The sequence below is a fragment of the Coregonus clupeaformis genome, chromosome 34, assembly GCF_020615455.1.
Source record: "Coregonus clupeaformis isolate EN_2021a chromosome 34, ASM2061545v1, whole genome shotgun sequence".
Taxonomy (NCBI): Eukaryota; Metazoa; Chordata; class Actinopteri; order Salmoniformes; family Salmonidae; genus Coregonus; species Coregonus clupeaformis.
This window is the reverse complement of record NC_059225.1, coordinates 42,864,835-42,887,730: the sequence shown is the minus strand read 5'-3', so window position 1 is coordinate 42,887,730 and position 22,896 is coordinate 42,864,835. Positions and strand designations below refer to the sequence as shown.

The window sequence follows — 22,896 nt, the reverse complement described above, 5'->3', positions numbered from 1 at the left end:
TGAACCGTTGAATGATTCATCTACAACTTCTCTGGTCTCTCAGTAGTGCTGAGTGTGATGACTGTAGGTTTTGTAAAGACACATGTTTGATCTAGGTGAGCCACAGACAAACCCCTCTCAGGAAGTTTATTATGATTTGATAGAAGTACATTTAATGACTGTGACCTTATTCAAGCAGTGCCATTACAAGGCTTACTGCTATATCAGTGACTGAATGATGATGTGACGACTGACAGTGACACACATACAGCCAGGAGGAATGACTAAACACTTCTTTGTCCTCTTCATTTGTCATTCTCCCTTTCTCATAACATCTCTATCCCTCATCCTCTTTGTCAAACTCCTTTTCTATTTTTCATTCTCCCTTTGACCTATAATCTATTTTTATTCCACCTCTCCTTGTCAAATCCCTCCCGCTTTCCTCGTCTCTCTCTCCTCACTCTCCTCCACGTCCTCTCCTCCTCAGATCTACCTGCGTTTCCTGGACTATGAGATGCAGAACAGTAATGAGTGTAAGCGTAACTTTGTGGCGGTGTACGACGGCAGTGCGTCCGTAGAGGACCTGAAGAACAAGTTCTGCTCTACGGTGGCCAACGACGTGATGCTGGTGTCCACCACGGGGGTGATCAGGATGTGGGCCGACCAGGGCAGCCGCCGGAGCCGCTTTAGAATACTCTTCACCACCTTCCAAGAACGTAAGGGACTGTTGATAGTATATGCATAAGCGTTCACCCACACAAATGAGCTCGTGCACACGCGCGCGCACACAAACACACACACATACAGTAATATCCTCTTCACCACCTTCCAATATACATATTGAAGAGTTGACAGTAAACACAAATGGAAATATGCATTCACACACACATACACACACACATAGATAGGCATTGCTAGAAACCTCACCATGATACAAGGGCTATTACATATACTGTATATTGAGGCAAGTTGCAAGCGCAGATTTAAAAGCCATGCGGTAAAGACATTTACTGGAACATGGGGATGGGGGAGTGTAAAGGTGGACCCCTTAACCCTATGTCTGTAGCTCAGTTGGTAGAGCATGGCGCTTGCAACGCCAGGGTTGTGGGTTCGTTTCCCACGGGGGGCCAGTATGAAAATGTATGCACTCGCTAACTTTAAGTCGCTCTGGATAAGAGCGTCTGCTAAATGACTAAAATGTAAAATAAAAACAAGCCAGCCGTAGTCTATCTTTAGTGGTGGCCATTAAAGAAACACGGGTGTGGTCGTTTATGGCCCTGTCCATTGAGAGAGAGAGAATGGGCTCGGGCCAAACTGCTGTGGGCAGAGGTGCAGTCTAAGGATCTCATTTACTTTTATGAGCGTTTAAACAGCTCCTTGTGACTGGAGAGGGAACGTTCCATTAGGGAGTGTATCGCCACAGGACTGTTATACTGCAGTGTTAAAAGGGGTTGGACAAAGTATCGGAGGTAGGATACTCATTATCTGGCCATGCTTGAATGAACAGATGTAAGGATTTTTATCTGTAATCTTATTTTAACAATCGATCATAACCTGTACCCTTAGGACAATACTCAATGGGCACACCACGTCATTTCATATAAGTGGGTAATATTTGGTTGAAACATTGATCAATGAGATTACAACCTATATTCATCCACTCAAAAAAACAGCCAAAAGTTAGTTGAATATCCAGTGTGTTATCACTACGCTTTCAACCATCTAAAAGCACAACCAAATTCCAATGGAAATACAATGTCAGATCTTTGGTTTAGTTGTCACTTCACTTTCAATCATTTAAAAGCACAGCAAAGTATAATTTGTTCATATTTGATTATTTATATAACAGATTAATTTGTTATCACAGTGCTTCATCGAAATAGCAGAACCAAATTACCTGGATTGCAGTTGAGATTACATTAAAAGTACATGGTGCAAGTGATCAATGCCGTTTGGGATTCTGCGCAGATTATTAAAGCAATTGTGAAGATCTCTCCTGCAACAACCTATGCATGCTATCTTGAACATGCACGCTTTATATGATTAGATAATAAGAAATGTACAGTATAGTTACAGTAACCTCAGTGTTACTAATTTTAAGGTTGAATGTTACATTAGTTTGTAAGATAGCCTTAACTTTAGGCTATTTACTGTATTACAAAAGTAATATTGAATTGTGTTTGGTTGACAACGCAACCATATATCAACATTTAAAGGAGATGTATGTACTGCTTGGATCTGAGCCAATCATCTGATCATCTGATTATCTGAGCCACTGGCTTAATCCCATTCTTTAACTTTGATTTTTGGTTAAATTGGGGACGTGAATCCAACATATAATTTGTTCATGTGTTGACAAGTTAATAGGCAATGTATTGTATTTCAAAAGTGATATTGAATTGTCAACGCAACCAAACATCAACATTTGAAGGAAGGAGTCTTATCTTCTGCTTTGATAGTTCCATCTGTGCGACTGATTTACTCTGGCTTTAATTCCAGTTTGTCTACAAATTAATAATTGATATGATGGATTCACGTCTCCATCTCAACCAAAAATCTAAGTTAAAGAATAAGACTAAATCAAATCAAACTTTAAATGCACTTTAAATACAGTTGGATTTGATTTAGTCCTATTGTTTAACTTTGGTTTTTGGAATGTGAATCCGACATATCAATTATTAATTTGTAGACAAACTGGAATTAAAGCCAGACAATGTCAGTGGCACAGATGGAAGATACATTTCCTTCAAATTCTTACAGTGAGGGAAAAAAGTATTTGATCCCCTGCTGATTTTGTACGTTTGCCCACTGACAAAGAAATGATCAGTCTATAATTTTAATGGTAGGTTTATTTGAACAGTGAGAGACAGAATAACAACAACAAAAACCAGAAAAACGCATGTCAAAAATGTTATAAATTGATTTGCATTTTAATGAGAGAAATAAGTATTTGACCCCTCTGCAAAACATGACTTAGTATTTGGTGGCAAAACCCTTGTTGGCAATCACAGAGGTCAGACGTTTCTTGTAGTTGGCCACCAGGTTTGCACACATCTCAGGAGGGATTTTGTTCCACTCCTCTTTGCAGATCTTCTCCAAGTCATTAAGATTTCGAGGCTGACGTTTGGCAACTCGAACCTTCAGCTCCCTCCACAGATTTTCTATGGGATTAAGGTCTGGAGACTGGCTAGGCCACTCCAGGACCTTAATGTGCTTCTTCTTGAGCCACTCCTTTGTTGCCTTGGCCGTGTGTTTTGGGTACCCATCCAATACCCATCCACAACCCATTTTCAATGCCCTGGCTGAGGGAAGGAGGTTCTCACCCAAGATTTGATGGTACATGGCCCCGTCCATCGTCCCTTTGATGCGGTGAAGTTGTCATGTCCCCTTAGCAGAAAAACACTCCCAAAGTATAATGTTTCCACCTCCATGTTTGACGGTGGGGATGGTGTTCTTGGGGTCATAGGCAGCATTCCTCCTCCTCCAAACAAGGCGAGTTGAGTTGATGCCAAAGAGCTCGATTTTGGTCTTATCTGACTACAACACTTTCACCCAGTTCTCTTCTGAATCATTCAGATGTTCATTAGCAAACTTCAGACGGCCCTGTATATGTGCTTTCTTGAGCAGGGTGACCTTGCAGGCGCTGCAGGATTTTAGTCCTTCACGGCGTAGTTTGTTACCAATTATTTTCTTGGTGACTATGGTCCCAGCTGCCTTGAGATCATTGACAAGATCCTCCCGTGTCATTCTGGGCTGATTCCTCACCGTTCTCATGATCATTGCAACTCCACGAGGTGAGATCTTGCATGGAGCCCCAGGCCGAGGGAGATTGACAGTTATTTTATGTTTCTTTCATTTGCGAATAATCGCACCAACTGTTGTCACCTTCTCACCAAGCTGCTTGGCGATGGTCTTGTAGCCCATTCCAGCCTTGTGTAGGTCTACAATCTTGTCAAGACATCCTTGGAGAGCTCTTTGGTCTTGGCCATGGTGGAGAGTTTGGAATCTGATTGATTGATTGCTTCTGTGGACAGGTGTCTTTTATACAGATAACAAACTGAGATTAGGAGCACTCCCTTTAAGAGTGTGCTCCTAATCTCAGCTCGTTACCTGTATAAAAGACACCTGGGAGCCAGAAACTTTGTGATTGAGAGGGGGTCAAATACTTATTTCCCTCATTAAAATGCAAATCAAGTTATAACATTTTTGACATGCGTTTTTCTGGATTTTTTTGTTGTTATTCTGTCTCTCACTGTTCAAATAAACCTACCATTAAAATTATAGACTGATCATTTCTTTGTCAGTGGGCAAACGTACAAAATCAGCATGGGATCAAATGCTTTTTTTCCCTCACTGCATATTTGGTTGCGTTGACAACCAAACACAATTCAATATCACTAAATATCATTACATTTTAAATCAACCAGCGCTTGAAACCCTAGACCAATTGTAATGTCTATTTTTAGTTGAATTCTGGGTTGAATTGAAACAATAGCTGTTGATGACTTTGCAAATGTTATATACACTAGGTCTAACTTGCATCATTGAAGATATATGAGTGATAAAGTATGGTCACATTTCCACATAGATTTTCAAATTGATTTAACCAATTGTTGATTGGACTTGGACTCACTGGATCTCAAGATGTGCTGTTTCCCCAGAAAAAATAGTATTCACATCCCCTCTCAATGCTGCTTGAGAGCTATCATAGCGCACACACACACAGAACACAAACACAGAAAGGAGAAATAGATACAGTGGGGAAAAAAAGTATTTAGTCAGCCACCAATTGTGCAAGTTCTCCCACTTAAAAAGATGAGAGAGGCCTGTAATTTTCATCATAGGTACACGTCAACTATGACAGACAAATTGAGAAAAAAATCCAGAAAATCCCATTGTAGGATTTTTAATGAATTTATTTGCAAATTATGGTGGAAAATAAGTATTTGGTCACCTACAAACAAGCAAGATTTCTGGCTCTCACAGACCTGTAACTTCTTCTTTAAGAGGCTCCTCTGTCCTCCACTCGTTACCTGTATTAATGGCACCTGTTTGAACTTGTTATCAGTATAAAAGACACCTGTCCACAACCTCAAACAGTCACACTCCAAACTTCACAATGGCCAAGACCAAAGAGCTGTCAAAGGACACCAAAACAAAATTGTAGACCTGCACCAGGCTGGGAAGACTGAATCTGCAATAGGTAAGCAGCTTGGTTTGAAGAAATCAACTGGGGGAGCAATTATTAGGAAATGGAATACATACAAGACCACTGATAATCTCCCTCGATCTGGGGCTCCACGCAAGATTTCACCCCGTGGGGTCAAAATGATCACAAGAACGGTGGGCAAAAAACCCAGAACCACACGGGGGGACCTAGTGAATGACCTGCTGAGAGCTGGGACCAAAGTAACAAAGCCAACCATCAGTAACACACTACGCCGCCAGGGACTCAAATCCTGCAGTGCGAGACGTGTCCCCCTGCTTAAGCCAGTACATGTCCAGGCCCGTCTGAAGTGCATTTGGATGATCCAGAAGAGGATTGGGAGAATGTCATATGGTCAGATGAAACCAAAATAGAACTTTTTGGTAAAAACTCAACTCGTCATGTTTGGAGGACAAAGAATGCTGAGTTGCATCCAAAGAACACCATACCTACTGTGAAGCATGGGGTTGGAAACATCATGCTTTGGGGCTGTTTTTCTGCAAAGGGACCAGGACGACTGATCCGTGTAAAGGAAAGAATGAATGGGGCCATGTATCGTGAGATTTTGAGTGAAACCCTCCTTCCATCAGCAAGGGCATTGAAGATGAAACGTGGCTGGGTCTTTCAGCATGACAATGATCCCAAACACACCGCCCGGGCAACGAAGGAGTGGCTTCGTAAGAAGCATTTCAAGGTCCTGGAGTGGCCTAGCCAGTCTCCAGATCTCAACCCCATAGAAAATCTTTGGAGGGAGTTGAAAGTCTGTGTTGCCCAAGCGACAGCCCCCAAACATCACTGCTCTAGAGGAGATCTGCATGGAGGAATGGGCCAAAATACCAGCAACAGTGTGTGAAAACCTTGTGAAGACTTACAGAAAACGTTTGACATGTGTCATTGCTAACAAAGGGTATATAACAAAGTATTGAGAAACTTTTGTTATTGACCAAATACTTATTTTCCACCATCATATGCCAATAAATTCATTAAAAATCCTACAATGTGATTTTCTGGATTTTTTTTCCTCATTTTGTCTGTCATAGTTGACGTGTACCTATGATGAAAATTACAGGCCTCTCTCATCTTTTTAAGTGGGAGAACTTGCACAATTGGTGGCTGACTAAATACTTTTTTTCCCCACTGTATATACAGGGGTGAAAGTAAACCAATACGGTCCGGTACAGCGTCCCGGCAAAATAAATAGCGAAGGTACGCCGTACCGGTAAAACATGAGCCTATCTCAATTATTAAACCAGAATGTCAAGAAAACTGTAGTCCATTACAGCATTATTTATCATGACCGCATGTCAGCCGCATGAAAAATGAGCCAATGGTCTTGAAAACGAGTGGTATAGGCTACGCTCAAAAATGCGGTGAGTTTCAAGGAGAACACTAACAGTCTAGGCAGAGATGACTAGCCGAGAGTGACGTGCGCGGAGAGCTGTAGACGCATCAATTCAGGCTACAAGTGTAGGCATAATGACAATCGCCGAATATCATTACACTTTTTGGTGTTTTAACAAATATTTATTTCCATTCATCAAATGGTGGCTGCACAGAGCACTGTTTGGCTGTTGGAAGCAAACAAACGTGCCCGAGTAAAACATCATGACTGGTTGTGTTTATGCCACATTAAAACATAATACATTTTAGTTAAGTTAAATGACTTCTAGGCCCAAAGAGATCCTATTAAATGAATGGGGATTCTATATGACTATATGACTAGGCCCATAAAATGAAGAAATTACATCTACTTTCATCCCTGGATATACACACTACAGAGAGAGAAAGACATACACACATCTCCAATTGATTGAGTAGTTTAATTGACAGAGGAGAGAGGTTTTCACAGTGAGGCCATTGTGCTCCTGCTGAGGATGATAGGGGGGACAGAATGGAGGATGACTCAGTGGCTCAGCTCAGGGTGAATGAAAAGGCTCTATCTTTCTCTCTTTCTCTCTCTTTCTCTCTCTTTCACTCTCTTTAAATACACACACAGATCTGCATCAGTTACAAGAGTGTTAGATTGGTTTGCGTGTGTGTGTCCGTCCGTGTGTGTGTGTTTAATGAATAGGCAGTGCAGTTGTTTGTGTGTGAGTCAGTTTCCTCTTTGTGAGGCCTATCCACTGAATGAAGCCAGGATGTGCTGTTGCCCCGGTAACACTGCTGCCTAAGTCAATCAACCGATACCCAGCAAGACCCTCAGCCAGAGCTCATTCAGAACCGCAGAGCAACATCATCAATACCATTTAAACATGCAGTTACCACCAGGCGATATAAAGGTACACCAAATCTACTCTGATTCTCTCTTAGAGCTGCATTCACAACCTCTGTGCAACACCATCTAAACAGGCTGGTACACCAACTGCCAACCAACTATGAAGGGCCATAGATACTATCTGGCTGAATAGGTAAAAACCTAAAACAGCACACTCATGACTGAACACTCCTTACACACACTTTGCATATTCTGACACCCAGAAGAGGCAGAAAGACGAACAAGAGAGAGGGGGAAGAGAGAGAGAGAGAGAGAGAGAGAGAGAGAGAGAGAGAGAGACAGAGAGAGAGAGAGAGAGAGAGAGAGAGAGAGAGAGAGAGAGAGAGAGAGAGAGAGAGAGAGGAGAGAGAGAGAGAGAGAGAGAGAGAGAGAGAGAGAGAGAGAGAGAGAGAGAGAGAGAGAGAGAGAGAGAGAGAGAGAGAGAGAGAGAGAGAGAGAGAGAGAGAGAGAGAGAGAGAGAGAGAGAGAGAGAGAGAGAGAGGCCTATCATTACCCAGCATGCAATTAAACCCAGGGTGGGAGATGTGTGTGAGTGACAGCAGAGCTGTCAGCCTCTTCATGCCTCATCAATTCCTAGAGTCCCCTGGGACGTATAGATCTACATCCTCAGTGGCTTCTCTTCACATGCCAATCTCTGCATTCAAACATACATTGAGATGTCTGAGATCTGGAGTTTATGAGACAGCATATGCAAGAATGACATATGGGTCATTCACATACAGTGATTGTCTTATACATTGATTACTTTCCTTTTTTTTAAAGGTATATAAACCTATAGACATACAGTACATCAATCTTTGGTTGATTTTTGACCGGGTACAGTTGAATCCGTATTTTGTATGCTTAAAGCCACTATGTAGGAGATCTGGTGTGGAAAACATATGCATATACTGTAGGATCATTCTTGTTTGGTTTTATCTGATTACATATTGGCTGTCAAAGCTTATACTGTTGGCTTAGCCTATAAACCTATATATATACTTCTCCTTGTTTGATTTCCCCAGACAACATCTGTTTAGTCACCCAGCATGTATAGACATAGTTTCTCTCCTGCTTCTCATGACATACAGTGGGGGAAAAAAGTATTTAGTCACATCAACTATGACAGACAAATTGAGAAAAAACATCCAGAAAATCACATTATAGGATTTTTTATGAATTTATTTGCAAATTATGGTGGAAAATAAGCATTTGGTCACCTACAAACAAGCAAGATTTCTGGCTCTTACAGACCTGTAACTTCTTCTTTAAGAGGCTCCTCTGTCCTCCACTCGTTACCTGTATTAATGGCACCTGTTTGAACTTGTTATCAGTATAAAAGACACCTGTCCACAACCTCAAACAGTCACACTCCAAACTCCACTGTGGCCAAGACCAAAGAGCTGTCAAAGGACACCAGAAACAAAATTGTAGACCTGCACCAGGCTGGGAAGACTGAATCTGCAATAGGTAAGCAGCTTGGTTTGAAGAAATCAACTGTGGGAGCAATTATTAGGAAATGGAAGACATACAAGACCACTGATAATCTCCCTCGATCTGGGGCTCCACGCAAGATCTCACCCCGTGGGGTCAAAATGATCACAAGAACGGTGAGCAAAAATCCCAGAACCACACGGGGGGACCTAGTGAATGACCTGCAGAGAGCTGGGACCAAAGTAACAAAGCCTACCATCAGTAACACACTACGCTGCCAGGGACTCAAATCCTGCAGTGCCAGACGTTTCCCCTGCTTAAGCCAGTACATGTCCAGGCCCGTCTGAAGTTTGCTAGAGTGCATTTGGATGATCCAGAAGAGGATTGGGAGAATGTCATATGGTCAGATGAAACCAAAATAGAACTTTTTGGTAAAAACTCAACTCGTCGTGTTTGGAGGACAAAGAATGCTGAGTTGCATCCAAAGAACACCATACCTACTGTGAAGCATGGGGGTGGAAACATCATGCTTTGGGGCTGTTTTTCTGCAAAGGGACCAGGACGACTGATCCGTGTAAAGGAAAGAATGAATGGGGCCATGTATCGTGAGATTTTGAGTGAAAACCTCCTTCCATCAGCAAGGGCATTGAAGATGAAACGTGGCTGGGTCTTTCAGCATGACAATAATCCCAAACACACCGCCCGGGCAACGAAGGAGTGGCTTCGTAAGAAGCATTTCAAGGTCCTGGAGTGGCCTAGCCAGTCTCCAGATCTCAACCCCATAGAAAATCTTTGGAGGGAGTTGAAAGTCCGTGTTGCCCAGCGACAGCCCCAAAACATCACTGCTCTAGAGGAGATCTGCATGGAGGAATGGGCCAAAATACCAGCAACAGTGTGTGAAAACCTTGTGAAGACTTACAGAAAACGTTTGACCTGTGTCATTGCCAACAAAGGGTATATAACAAAGTATTGAGAAACTTTTGTTATTGACCAAATACTTATTTTCCACCATAATTTGCAAATAAATTCATAAAAAATCCTAAAATGGGATTTTCTGGAATTTTTTCTTCTCATTTTGTCTGTCATAGTTGGTACCTATTATGAAAATTACAGGCCTCTCTCATATTTCTAAGTGGGAGAACTTGCACAATTGGTGGCTGACTAAATACTTTTTTCCCCACTGTAGGCTATATGAGCTGTTCCACTTTTCACAAGGCATATGAATACACTTCGGTCCTCCCCTTAGTTTATAAGGGTTGAACCAAAGATTGGGCGCGTTTGAGTGGTAAGGCTAAAGCAACCGATTGTAGACCAAAGTCGAGGAGTGTCAGTGATGCTGTAGGTGGGTGTAGTGGTGGAATCAAGCGCAGGACACCGAAGTACAGTCCAAAAGACTTTAGTGAATTCCACAAGGGAAAAATGAACAAACTGGCCCGAAGGCGAAACTCCGCACGTAGGCGGACAAAACAAACGGGCGCACTACACAGGTGCGTAAAACGCTCCAACACAGTGGAGAGATAGCTCAACCGAGCGAATAATGTAAACACGTCCAGTAACGCACGACAGACAATAAAGCAATCACACACAACACTGGACAAACACAACGAGTAACTTATAGGACGCTAATTAACCTAAACGATAACAGGTGTCACAACAAACAGACAAAAGCAAACGAACATAGAAACATGCAACGATGGCAGCTAGAATTCCGGAGACAACGAACGCCGAAGCCTGCCCGAACAAGGAAGAGAGGCAGCCTCGGCCGAAACCGTGACAGTACCCCCCTTGACGCTGCGGCTCCAGACGTGCGCCGACTCCGGCCTCGGGGACGACCAGGAGGACGCGGAGCAGGGTGCGTCGGGTGCCCACGACGGAATTCCGTCAGGAGAGACGGGTCCAAAATGTCTCTCCTCGGCACCCAGCACCGTTCCTCCGGACCGTACCCCTCCCACTCCACTAGATATTGGAGACCCCCCATCCGACGTCTCGAATCCAAGATGGACCTCACGGAGTACGCCGGTGCCCCTCGATGTCCAATGGGGGCGGAGGAGTCTCCCTGATCTCACTTTCTTGGAGTGGGCCAGCTACCACCGGCCTGAGAAGAGACACATGGAACGAGGGGTTAATACTTTTATATTCAACAGGTAGTTGTAACTTGTAACACACCTCGTTCAACCTTCTCAGGACTTTAAATGGCCCTACAAACCGCCGACCCAGTTTCCGACAGGGCAGGCGGAGGGGCAGGTTTCTGGTAGAGAGCCAGACTCGATCACCAGGTGCGTACACCGGTCCCTCACTGCGGTGGAGATCGGCGCTCACCTTATGACGACGGAGGGCCCGCTGCAGGTGGACGTGTGCAGCGTTCCATGTCTCCTCCGAGCGCCGCGCCCACTCATCCACCGCAGGAGCCTCGATCTGCAGTGCCAGAACCGGCTGGTAACCTAACACACATTGAAAAGGGGTTAGGTTAGTGGAAGAGTGGCATAGGGAATTCTGGGCCATCTCGGCCCAGGGAACGTACCTTGCCCACTCCTCCGGCCGGTCCTGGCAGTATGTTCTAAGAAACCTACCCACATCCTGGTTCACGCGTTCCACCTGCCCATTACTCTCCGGGTGGTAACCCGAGGTGAGGCTCACCGAGACCCCCAACCGCTCCATAAAGGCTCTCCAAACCCTGGAGGTAAATTGGGGACCTCGATCAGACACAATATCCTCGGGTACCCGTAGTGCCGGAACACATGGGTGAATAGAGCTTCGGCAGTTTGCAGGGCAGTAGGAAGGCCCGGCATGGGGAGCAGACGACAGGCCTTAGAAAACCGGTCCACAACGACCAGTATAGTGGTATTTCCCTGTGAAGGAGGAAGGTCAGTAAGGAAATCCACCGAGAGGTGAGACCATGGTCGTTGTGGAACGGGCAGGGGTAGTAACTTACCCCTAGGCAGATGTCTAGGCGCCTTACACTGGGCGCACACCGAGCAGGAGGAAACATAAACCCTCACATCCCTTGCCAACGTGGGCCACCAGTACTTGGCACTAAGACAGTGCACTGTCCGGCCGATACCAGGGTGTCCAGAGGAGGGTGACGTGTGAGCCCAATAGATCAATCGATCCCGAACCTCGAGCGGAACGTACTTCCGACCCTCCGGGCATTGCGGTGGACTAGGGTCGGTGCGTAACGCCCGCTCGAGCTCAGCATCGACCTCCCACACTACCGGTGCCACCAGACACGACTCCGGCAGTATGGGAGTGGGCTCCACGGACCTCTCCTCTGTGTCATACCGCCGAGACAGCGCATCTGCCTTACCGTTCTGTGACCCAGGGATGTACGTGATCTTAAATGTAAACCGGGTCAAAAACATATTCCATCTTGCCTGGCGAGGTTTCAGCCTCCTCGCTGCCCGGATGTACTCCAGGTTACGGTGGTCCGTCAAAATGAGGAAAGGGTGTTGAGCCCCCTCAAGCCAGTGCCTCCACACCTTTAGGGCCTGTACCACGGCTAACAGCTCCCTGTCCCCTACGTCATAGTTTCGCTCCGCCGGACTGAGCTTCTTAGAATAAAAAGCACAGGGGCGGAGTTTAGGTGGCGCGCCTGACCGTTGTGAAAGCACGGCTCCTATACCGGCCTCAGACGCGTCCACCTCTACCTGAAATGGCAAAGAGGGATCCGGATGCGCCAGCACCGGGGCCGAGGTAAACAGGTCCTTCAGCCTCCCAAACGCCCTGTCCGCCTCGGCAGACCACTGCAGACGCACCGGACCCCCCTTCAAAAGAGACGTGATGGGAGCTGCCACCTGTCCAAAACCCCCGGATAAACCTCCGGTAGTAATTCGCAAACCCCAAAAACTGCTGCACCTCCTTCACAGTGGTTGGTGTTTGCCAATTACGCACGGCTGACACCCGGTCTACCTCCATCTTCACCCCTGACGCAGACAACTGATACCCCAAAAAGGAGACCGACTCCTGGAAAAACAGACACTTCTCTGCCTTAACATACAGGTCGTGCTCCACCAGCCTCCGCAACACTCTGCGCACCAGGGCCACATGCTCGACTCGGGTAGGCGAGTACACGAGAATGTCATCTATGTACACAACCACCCCCTGCCCCTGCATGTCCCTGAAGATCTCATCCACGAATGATTGGAAAACTGACGGAGCGTTCATCAACCCGTATGGCATGACAAGATACTCGTAATGGCCCGAGGTGGTACTAAAGGCTGTCTTCCATTCATCACCCTCCCTGATGCGCACCAAGTTGTACGCGCTCCTGAGATCTAATTTAGTGAAGAAACGCGCCCCATGCAATGACTCCGTCATGGTCGCAATCAGCGGGAGTGGATAACTGTACTTCACCGTGATCTGATTGAGACCACGGTAATCGATGCACGGGCGTAACCCACCATCCTTTTTCTTCACAAAAAAGAAACTCGAGGACGCAGGGGAAGTGGAAGGCCGTATGTATCCTTGTCTCAGAGATTCGTCTATGTAAGTCTCCATAGCTTTCTTCTCCTCCTGAGACAGAGGATACACATGGCTCCGTGGGAGCGAAGCTCCTGCCTGGAGGTCTATCGCACAATCTCCCTGCCTATGGGGCGGCAACTGCGTCGCCCTCGATTTACTAAACGCAATAGCCAAATCCCCATACTCAGGGGGAACGTGCAATGCGGGCACCTGGTTTGGACTCTCCACCGAGGTAGCCCCTACGGAAACGCCCAAACATCGACCCACACACTGGGCAGACCACTCCATCAGAGCCCTCTCCTGCCATGAAATAGATGGGTTATGGGTACTCAACCAGGGCATGCCCAGCACCACCGGATACGCAGGCGAGTCGATCAGAAATAGCTGAATCATCTCCTGATGACCCCCCTGCGCACACATCCTAAGTGGCGCAGTGACCTCCCTGATCAAGCCCGCACCCAACGGACGGCTATCTAGGGCATGAACGGGGAAAGGGACATCAACAGGGAGACGGGGGATCCCTAAGGCTAAACAAAACGTCTTATCAACAAAATTCCCAGCCGCGCCTGAATCTACCAGCGCCTTATGCTGGGAATGAGGTGCTACCTGTGGGAAACGCACAGGTATACAGAAATGTGCAACAGAGAGCTCTGGGTGAGTGGGGCGCCTACTCACCTGGAAGGACTCCCCAGTGCGGGACCTGTCGTCCTCTCCCCTAGGAGGCAATCCCCAGCACCTAGCCGCGGTGTGTCCTCCCCGACCACAGTTGGTGCAGGAGATGGACCCCCTCGTCAGCCGACCCCTCCTCTCTCTAGCGCCAGCGCCCCGAGCTCCATGGGGCACGGCTCGGAGGCGCTGGAGGGTGAAATGGACGGACCCCCTCGGAACGTCCGGCGGGTAGCTAGCAGGTTATCCAGCCTGATGGACATGTCGACCAAGTGGTCGAACGAGAGGCTGGTGTCCCTACAGGCCAGCTCCCTACGGACGTCCTCGCGTAGACTACATCTGTAGTGATCGCTGAGAGCCCGCTCATTCCACCCTGCATCCGCCGCTAGAGTACGGAATTCTAAGGCGAACTCCTGGGCACTCCTCTTCCCCTGCCGGAGGAAGACCAGACGCTCCCCCGCCGCTTTCCCCTCCGGGGGATGGTCGAACACCGCCCTGAAGCGGCGGGAGAACTCGTCGTAGGTGATGGTGTCCGCGTCGATCCTCCTCCACTCTGCGTTGGCCCATTCCAACGCCTTCCGGAAAGGCAGGAGATCAGGGCGGACACGCTCTCATGTCCCGAAGGCGCCGGGTGCACGGTAGCCAGGTAAAGCTCCACCTGGAGAAGGAATCCCTGACAGCCGGCCGCGGTCCCATCGTAGGCCCTCGGGAGCGAGAGTCGAACTCCTCTGGCCTCCGGAGCGGGAATGGGCTGACTTGCCGATGGTGCTGGCAGAGAGGATGGCGGTGAAGGAGTCCCCCAGCCTCGGATGGTGGTGATCACCTCCTGCAGTGCGGACCCCATCTGCAGGATCTGGTCACTCTGTTCTCGGACCCTGTCCTCCAGCGTCGCCTGGGCTGCTGCGGCTCCTGCTGATTCCATTCTTGAGGGTGTGTGATTTTGTCAGTGATGCTGTAGGTGGGTGTAGTGGTGGAATCAAGCGCAGGACACCGAAGTACAGTCCAAAAGACTTTAGTGAATTCCACAAGGGAAAAATGAACAAACTGGCCCGAAGGCGAAACTCCGCACGTAGGCGGACAAAACAAACGGGCGCACTACACAGGTGCGTAAAACGCTCCAACACAGTGGAGAGATAGCTCAACCGAGCGAATAATGTAAACACGTCCAGTAACGCACGACAGACAATAAAGCAATCACACACAACACTGGACAAACACAACGAGTAACTTATAGGACGCTAATTAACCTAAACGATAACAGGTGTCACAACAAACAGACAAAAGCAAACGAACATAGAAACATGCAACGATGGCAGCTAGAATTCCGGAGACAACGAACGCCGAAGCCTGCCCGAACAAGGAAGAGAGGCAGCCTCGGCCGAAACCGTGACAAGGAGTGAAGTCGGGGTAGGTGCATCTGCGACAGCCGAAAGTCGGACACTAATGTGGTTTTCAACAGCAAGGCTCAGATCAACATGTCAGTGTTGCCATTGTTTATAAAATGATTTATTTATAATGTCGAAATAAACATGTCTCCAACACCCATATCACACACTCACAAACTGAAACCATATGTGTGTACATTATGCAATCAATTAGTGAGAGAGCGTAAAATATCACATTTATTTAATCACTGTAGGCTACACATGAATTGCAGCAAATTGGTTCCTGTTTCATTCTTTGGTCAGGTTTGCATGGGTCAAACAAAAACACCCTAATGATTGGTTGACAATAGAGTCTCCCACAATGCAGGTGATGGCTGCAGGATGAAGTTGGTGGAGAGCAACTGCAGAATCATGCAGTCAACTGCAATCAGAACTTCATGACCTTTGATCACATGATTTTTGTAAAGTTCATGCAGTTGACATGTAGACGCAAGTCAGACATTTTTGTCCCCAGAATGCAACACACAATGGTCACCCACTTGACAAAAGTGATCTGCTCGTACACACCCATTGTCTATTATATTGACAGGATAGTCAAGTGACCGCTCTAACAATGGAAATACAGTACAAGTCCTCAAAGATGGAAGGCAGGCGGGAGGAGGCAAGATCATGTGGGACCATTCTAGCCAATGAGAGGGCAGATATGCATGTGAACAACATGCCATAGAGATAGAGGACTTATCTTTGTATCTGTGCCATTATAGGTAGCCTGGCAGGTAGGTAGCTTCGCAGGTAGAAGAGTTGGGCCAGTAACCGAAAAGTTGTTGGATCAAATCCCCGAGCTGACAAGGTAAAAATCTGCCGTTTTGCCCCTGAGCAAGGCAGTTAACCCACTGTTCCCCGGGCGCCGTGGATGTCGATTAAGGCAGCCCTCCGGACCTCTCTGATTCAGAGGGGTTGGGTTAAATGCGGAAGACACATTTCAGTTTAATGCATTCAGTTGTACAACTGACTAGGTATCCCCCTTTCCCTACAGCGTCTGTGACAGCATGGACATTTTAAAGTAGTACATTTTCTTATTTTTTATTGGCTGATTGCTCCCAACTCATAGGAATCCCCACCCAGTTGACTACTTTAAAATGGTGGAAGACCTCAATGTACATGCTAAAATGGGTCAAAGCCATGATGAGTCCTCTATTTATCTCAACTCCAATATAAAGTCATTTTATTTTCGAAGTTGCCGAAATGCCACGTGCATCCACTTATATCAGTGCATTCATAACAGCCTAATCATTACGAAACTTATATTCGATAAAATAAGCCTCACATAGCAAATTAGCAAATTCAACATTCTCATTGACCTCCATACAAAAATCCTTCACCTCGTGGGCTTATTTTTGTGGACATTTTTGGGCTGAGTAACACCTCTCGATTCGCCTCTTCCTCTCTGTTTGAATCAAGCTTCCATCAAAAAGACATCATTTTTATTAGACCTATGGTATTGAAGTTCGTATAAAGTGCTTCTCTGCAGCATACTGAGTTAGAGGACTTCCGAGCTTTCAGTTTGATGTCTAGTGTATTTCATCAGGCCACTTTATTATTATTTAATTTATGCCTGGGGCACTGGGGGGAAGGCTCCTGGGTGGGGAAAGGGGCACTTTTTTATTACAAAATGTCTGGGAATGAATTTGGCTGCAGATTAGTTTGGATCCACCTCTTCATAAAGTCAGCTGTGGCCCTGTGGAGCAGTGGTAGACTACTGAGTGTCTGTGGGATGGAGAGGGACAGCACCTCCCCCTGGTGGGGAGAACTGGCACTGTGTTCAGGAAGAGCAGGCTGAGGTAAGCCCCAGACACTGACCTAAGGTCAGTCCTGCATTTGAGCCCTAATGGTTAAGGTTAGGATTGGAGAGGCCCTGACGCTTTTAGGGATGTACGAGTGGGAGCGTAGGGGAAAAGGGGAGAGAGGCCGCTGCAGGCAGACATGGCTCTCAAGAGAAGACAGGCTATGTGCACACTGACCACAAAATGAGGTGGAAACTGAGCTGCACTTCCTAACCTCCTGCCCAAATGTATGACCATATTAGAGACACATTTCCCTCAGATTACACAGATCCACAAATAATTCGAAAACAAATCACATTTTGATGAACTACCATATCTATTGGGTGACATACCACAGTGTGCCATCACAGCAGCAAGATTTGTGACCTGTTGCCACAAGAAAAGGGCAACCAGTGAAGAACAAACACCATTGTAAATACAACCCATATTTATGTTGATTTATTTTCCCTTTTGTACTTTAAGTATTTGCACATCGTTACAACACTGTACATAGCCATTATGACATTTGAAATGTCTCTATTCCTTTGAAACTTTTGAGTGTAATGTTTACTCTTCATTTTGATTGTTTATTTCACTTTTGTTTATTATCTATTTCACTTGCTTCGGCAATGTAAACATATGTTTCCCATGCCAATAAAGCCCTTTGAATTTAATTGAAGAGAGAGGGAGAGAGGGAGAGAGGGAGAGAGGGAGATAATTCATTCTAATTTGAGCTGTTATTATTCCCCTGGGATCAGTGCAGAGATGAAAACAGTCGTCCATCATCCAGGTAATTCTGCCCAACCTTGGGCCCCTCTGTATCAGACAGCAGCCTGTTTTAATGCCCGACGCAACACATTATTCTGTGTGTGTGTGTGTGTGTGTGTGTGTGTGTGTGTGTGTGTGTGTGTGTGTGTGTGTGTGTGTGTGTGTGTGTGTGCGTGTGTGTGTGCGTGTGTGCGTGACCACAGCAAGTAAATAATCATTGTTTAAACACAGCCATCCATTATGTTCACCCATCCCACACTCTAATGAGTTTCAACAGTAGACAGGGAGGATGTAGTGTGAAGTGCTGCTTCTACCAGTCTTCATGCTCCACTCCAGATGAATGGCATGACTTGGGGCTAGGACTGATATGAAAGCATGATGCATTAAACCAGAACATGTGCATATCCAGAGTAATTGAAAATAATGTATATGAATTGGGACTGGTGGACTTTAATGCATTTTAATAGTTTGTTCTTATCCAATGTGCACTTATCAGGAGTCAGCTGTTACCCTTACATCCCTAGCCTCTGTTCTGAGTTAGTGCAGTGAATATTGAATATTCAGTTTAAACCATACCACTAGAAACAGATTACCGTTAGGGTGCAATAAAGATGTATTAAATCCCATTGAACTACATCTGATTGAATGGAGGAAACTGTCTTGGCTTGTTGTAGTCGTTTGATTGGTCAGTAGGTCTGTTCATTACACTGTGTAAGCCGCGGTAGGCCAGTGCATTAGTGTGATTAAGAGGGGAGGTGTCTCCTGTCTCTGAAAGTCACCTTGCTTGTTTAATTACCAGTGTGGTGATGAGGCGGCTAGCACATTACCTGAGACTCTATAATTGGATAACTCACTTCCTTCTGCCTCGATGGCTCTGTCTCTCTCCTAACATCTCTCTCTCTCTCGCTCTCTCTCGCTCTCTCTCGTCTCCTCACATCGCTCACTTTTATGATCTCTGTCACCGCCTGTTGTCACGGATACAGCTATGTGTCACACTTGCACACACTCGCTCGTACACAAGCACTAATGGATACACACACGTTAATTCCCTGCCAGTGTCAACACACAGTCATAACTTGCCTCTTTTAACTTTGTGCATATCTCCCTATTGGCATCGATGTATACAACATTTGTGTGAACATTAAAGTTAAGTTATGTATGCATACAGTATCTCTGGCCCTTAAGGATTCAGGCCTGGATGATTACAGCATGTGTTAGTCTGACATCTCCAGGATGTCAAGGTCTTCTCTCCAGGTGTTTCCTTGCCCGTGTAGTTAGATAGATAGCTTTATAAGGAACACTTCCAGAGAGATTACTATGCACAGCCTTGTCTCAGCACATTTCTGAAGAGGAGGAAAGATGAAAATTCATGAAGAGCAGATGGGTTCAGGGCTGAGTAATGCGCTTCCAAATTCATCCAAATCTGGAGCATCATAATACTGTATACCAGGGGCGCAACTTTGATTTTAGAAGTGGGGGGACATAACTTCGCAGGGGGGTTGGGGGTCCTTCCATTTTTTGGGGCATCTAAAGCACCATTTCCTGCAATCTAATATGACCCATGGCCCTTCTAGCCGTCCTATTTAGAACAACAAAAAGTAAGCAAGAATGCCCACAGTCATCAAGCTAGGTAAGAGATCATTATTAAATATGTTTAAGTGTTTGATAAGACTGATCAATTATACTAAATCAATGATAATTCAATAATCAATATTGTGTTGCATCTTTAACCAATAGCCTAACATATGAACAACAAATAAAGTACAAAGACTTAACTTTTGATTGTCTTTATTAAGACATCCTCCATGTCAAATTTCAGCCAGAACACCCAGACAACCCGAGCCACCTACACGCCAGACCCCCACCAGTCTTGTCAAAAACTCAACTCTCTCCCCAACAACTTCCTTCCCATCTTTTTTTTTTATATCTCAAGGGAAAGGTTTCAAAAACATAAGTTTAATAAAAACACACATACACACCTACACATTAACACACAGAAACAGTACATCCTCCATATAATTCACATCATAGGCCTAATAGTACTGTAAAACTATTTTTACTTGCACACAATATACAGTTGAAGTCGGAAGTTTACATACACTTAGGTTGGAGTCATTAAAACTCGTTTTTCAACCACTCCACAAATGTCTTGTTAACAAACTATAGTTTTGGCAAGTCAGTTAGGACATCTATTTTGTGCATGACACAAGTAATTTTTCCAACAATTGTTTACAGACAGATTATTTCACTTATAATTCACTGTATCACAATTCCAGTGGGTCAGAAGTTTACATACACTAAGTTGACTGTGCCTTTAAACAGCTTGGTAAATGACAGAAAATGATGTCATGGCTTTAGAAGCTTCTGATAGGCTAATTGACATCATTTGAGTCAATTGGAGGTGTACCTGTCGATGTATTTCAAAGCCTACCTTCAAACTCAGTGCCTCTTTCCTTGACATCATGGGAAAATCAAAAGAAATCAGCCAAGACCTCAGAAAAAGAATTGTAGACCTCTGGTTCATCCATGGGAGCAATTTCCAAACGCCTGAAGGTACCACGTTCATCTGTACAAACAATAGTATGCAAGTATAAACCCCATGGGACCACGCAGCCGTCATACCGCTCAGGAAGGAGACGCGTTCTGTCTCCTAGAGTTGAACGTACTTTGGTGTGAAAAGTGCAAATCAATCCCAGAACGACAAATCAAATCAAATCAAAATGTATTTGTCACATACAGTGGGAGAAAAAAGTATTTAGTCAGCCACCAATTGTGCAAGTTCTCCCACTTAAAAAGATGAGAGAGGCCTGTAATTTTCATCATAGGTACACGTCAACTATGACAGACAAAATGAGAAGAAAAAAATCCAGAAAATCACATTGTAGGATTTTTTATGAATTTATTTGCAAATTATGGTGGAAAATAAGTATTTGGTCAATAACAAAAGTTTCTCAATACTTTGTTATATACCCTTTGTTGGCAATGACACAGGTCAAACATTTTCTGTAAGTCTTCACAAGGTTTTCACACACTGTTGCTGGTATTTTGGCCCATTCCTCCATGCAGATCTCCTCTAGAGCAGTGATGTTTTGGGGCTGTCGCTGGGCAACACGGACTTTCAACTCCCTCCAAAGATTTTCTATGGGGTTGAGATCTGGAGACTGGCTAGGCCACTCCAGGACCTTGAAATGCTTCTTACGAAGCCACTCCTTCGTTGCCCGGGCGGTGTGTTTGGGATCATTGTCATGCTGAAAGACCCAGCCACGTTTCATCTTCAATGCCCTTGCTGATGGAAGGAGGTTTTCACTCAAAATCTCACGATACATGGCCCCATTCACTCTTTCCTTTACACGGATCAGTCGTCCTGGTCCCTTTGCAGAAAAACAGCCCCAAAGCATGATGTTTCCACCCCCATGCTTCACAGTAGGTATGGTGTTCTTTGGATGCAACTCAGCATTCTTTGTCCTCCAAACACGACGAGTTGAGTTTTTACCAAAAAGTTATATTTTGGTTTCATCTGACCATATGATATTCTCCCAATCCTCTTCTGGATCATCCAAATGCACTCTAGCAAACTTCAGACGGGCCTGGACATGTACTGGCTTAAGCAGGGGGACACGTCTGGCACTGCAGGATTTGAGTCCCTGGCGGCGTAGTGTGTTACTGATGGTAGGCTTTGTTACTTTGGTCCCAGCTCTCTGCAGGTCATTCACTAGGTCCCCCCGTGTGGTTCTGGGATTTTTGCTCACCGTTCTTGTGATCATTTTGACCCCACAGGGTGAGATCTTGCGTGGAGCCCCAGATCGAGGGAGATTATCAGTGGTCTTGTATGTCTTCCATTTCCTAATAATTGCTCCCACAGTTGATTTCTTCAAACCAAGCTGCTTACCTATTGCAGATTCAGTCTTCCCAGCCTGGTGCAGGTCTACAATTTTGTTTCTGGTGTCCTTTGACAGCTCTTTGGTCTTGGCCATAGTGGAGTTTGGAGTGTGACTGTTTGAGGTTGTGGACAGGTGTCTTTTATACTGATAACAAGTTCAAACAGGTGCCATTAATACAGGTAACGAGTGGAGGACAGAGGAGCCTCTTAAAGAAGAAGTTACAGGTCTGTGAGAGCCAGAAATCTTGCTTGTTTGTAGGTGACCAAATACTTATTTTCCACCATAATTTGCAAATAAATTCATTAAAAATCCTACAATATGATTTTCTGGATTTTGTTTTCTCAATTTGTCTGTCATAGTTGACGTGTACCTATGATGAAAATTACAGGCCTCTCTCATCTTTTTAAGTGGGAGAACTTGCACAATTGGTGGCTGACTAAATACTTTTTTTCCCCACTGTACATGTATTTAGCAGATGTTATAGCGGGTGTAGCGAAATGCTTGTTGCAAAGTTTCCTAAGAGCTAGTCGCGAGGCCGCCATCTTCGTCGGCGCCAGGATACAAGCAAACAGCAAAGGACCTTGTGACGATGCTGGAGGAAACAGGTACAAAAGTATCTATATCCACAGTAAAACGACTCCTATATCGACATAACCTGAAAGGCCGCTCAGCAAGGAAGAAGCCACTGCTCCAAAACCACCATAAAAAAAGCCAGACTACGGTTTGCAACTGCACATGGGGACAAATATCGTACTTTTTGGAGAAATGTCCTCTGGTCTGATGAAACAAAAATAAAACTGTTTGGCCATAACGACCATCGTTATGTTTGGAGGAAAAAGGTGATGCTTGCAAGCCAAAGAACACCATCACAACCGTGAAGCACGGGGGTGACAGCATCATGCTGTGGGGGGACTCAGTTACACCAGCTCTGTCAGGAGGAATGGGCCAAAATTCACCCAACTTATTGTGGGAAGCTTGTGGAAGGCTACCCGAAAAGTTTGACCCAAGTTAAATAATTTAAAGGCAATGCTAACAAATACTA

At 45.5% G+C, this 22,896-nt stretch overlaps 1 protein-coding gene across 2 annotated transcripts in view; it reads left to right on the top strand.

The window, feature by feature from the left end:
• Nucleotides 1–22,896, top strand: part of neto1l (neuropilin (NRP) and tolloid (TLL)-like 1, like) — a 188,783-nt gene that overhangs the window by 132,529 nt on the left and 33,358 nt on the right. For both annotated transcript variants that reach the window (XM_041862197.2, XM_041862198.2), the window contains exon 7: nt 467–695. In XM_041862197.2, coding sequence (XP_041718131.1) covers nt 467–695 — 229 coding nt within the window. The remainder of the gene's footprint in view (nt 1–466; nt 696–22,896) is intronic.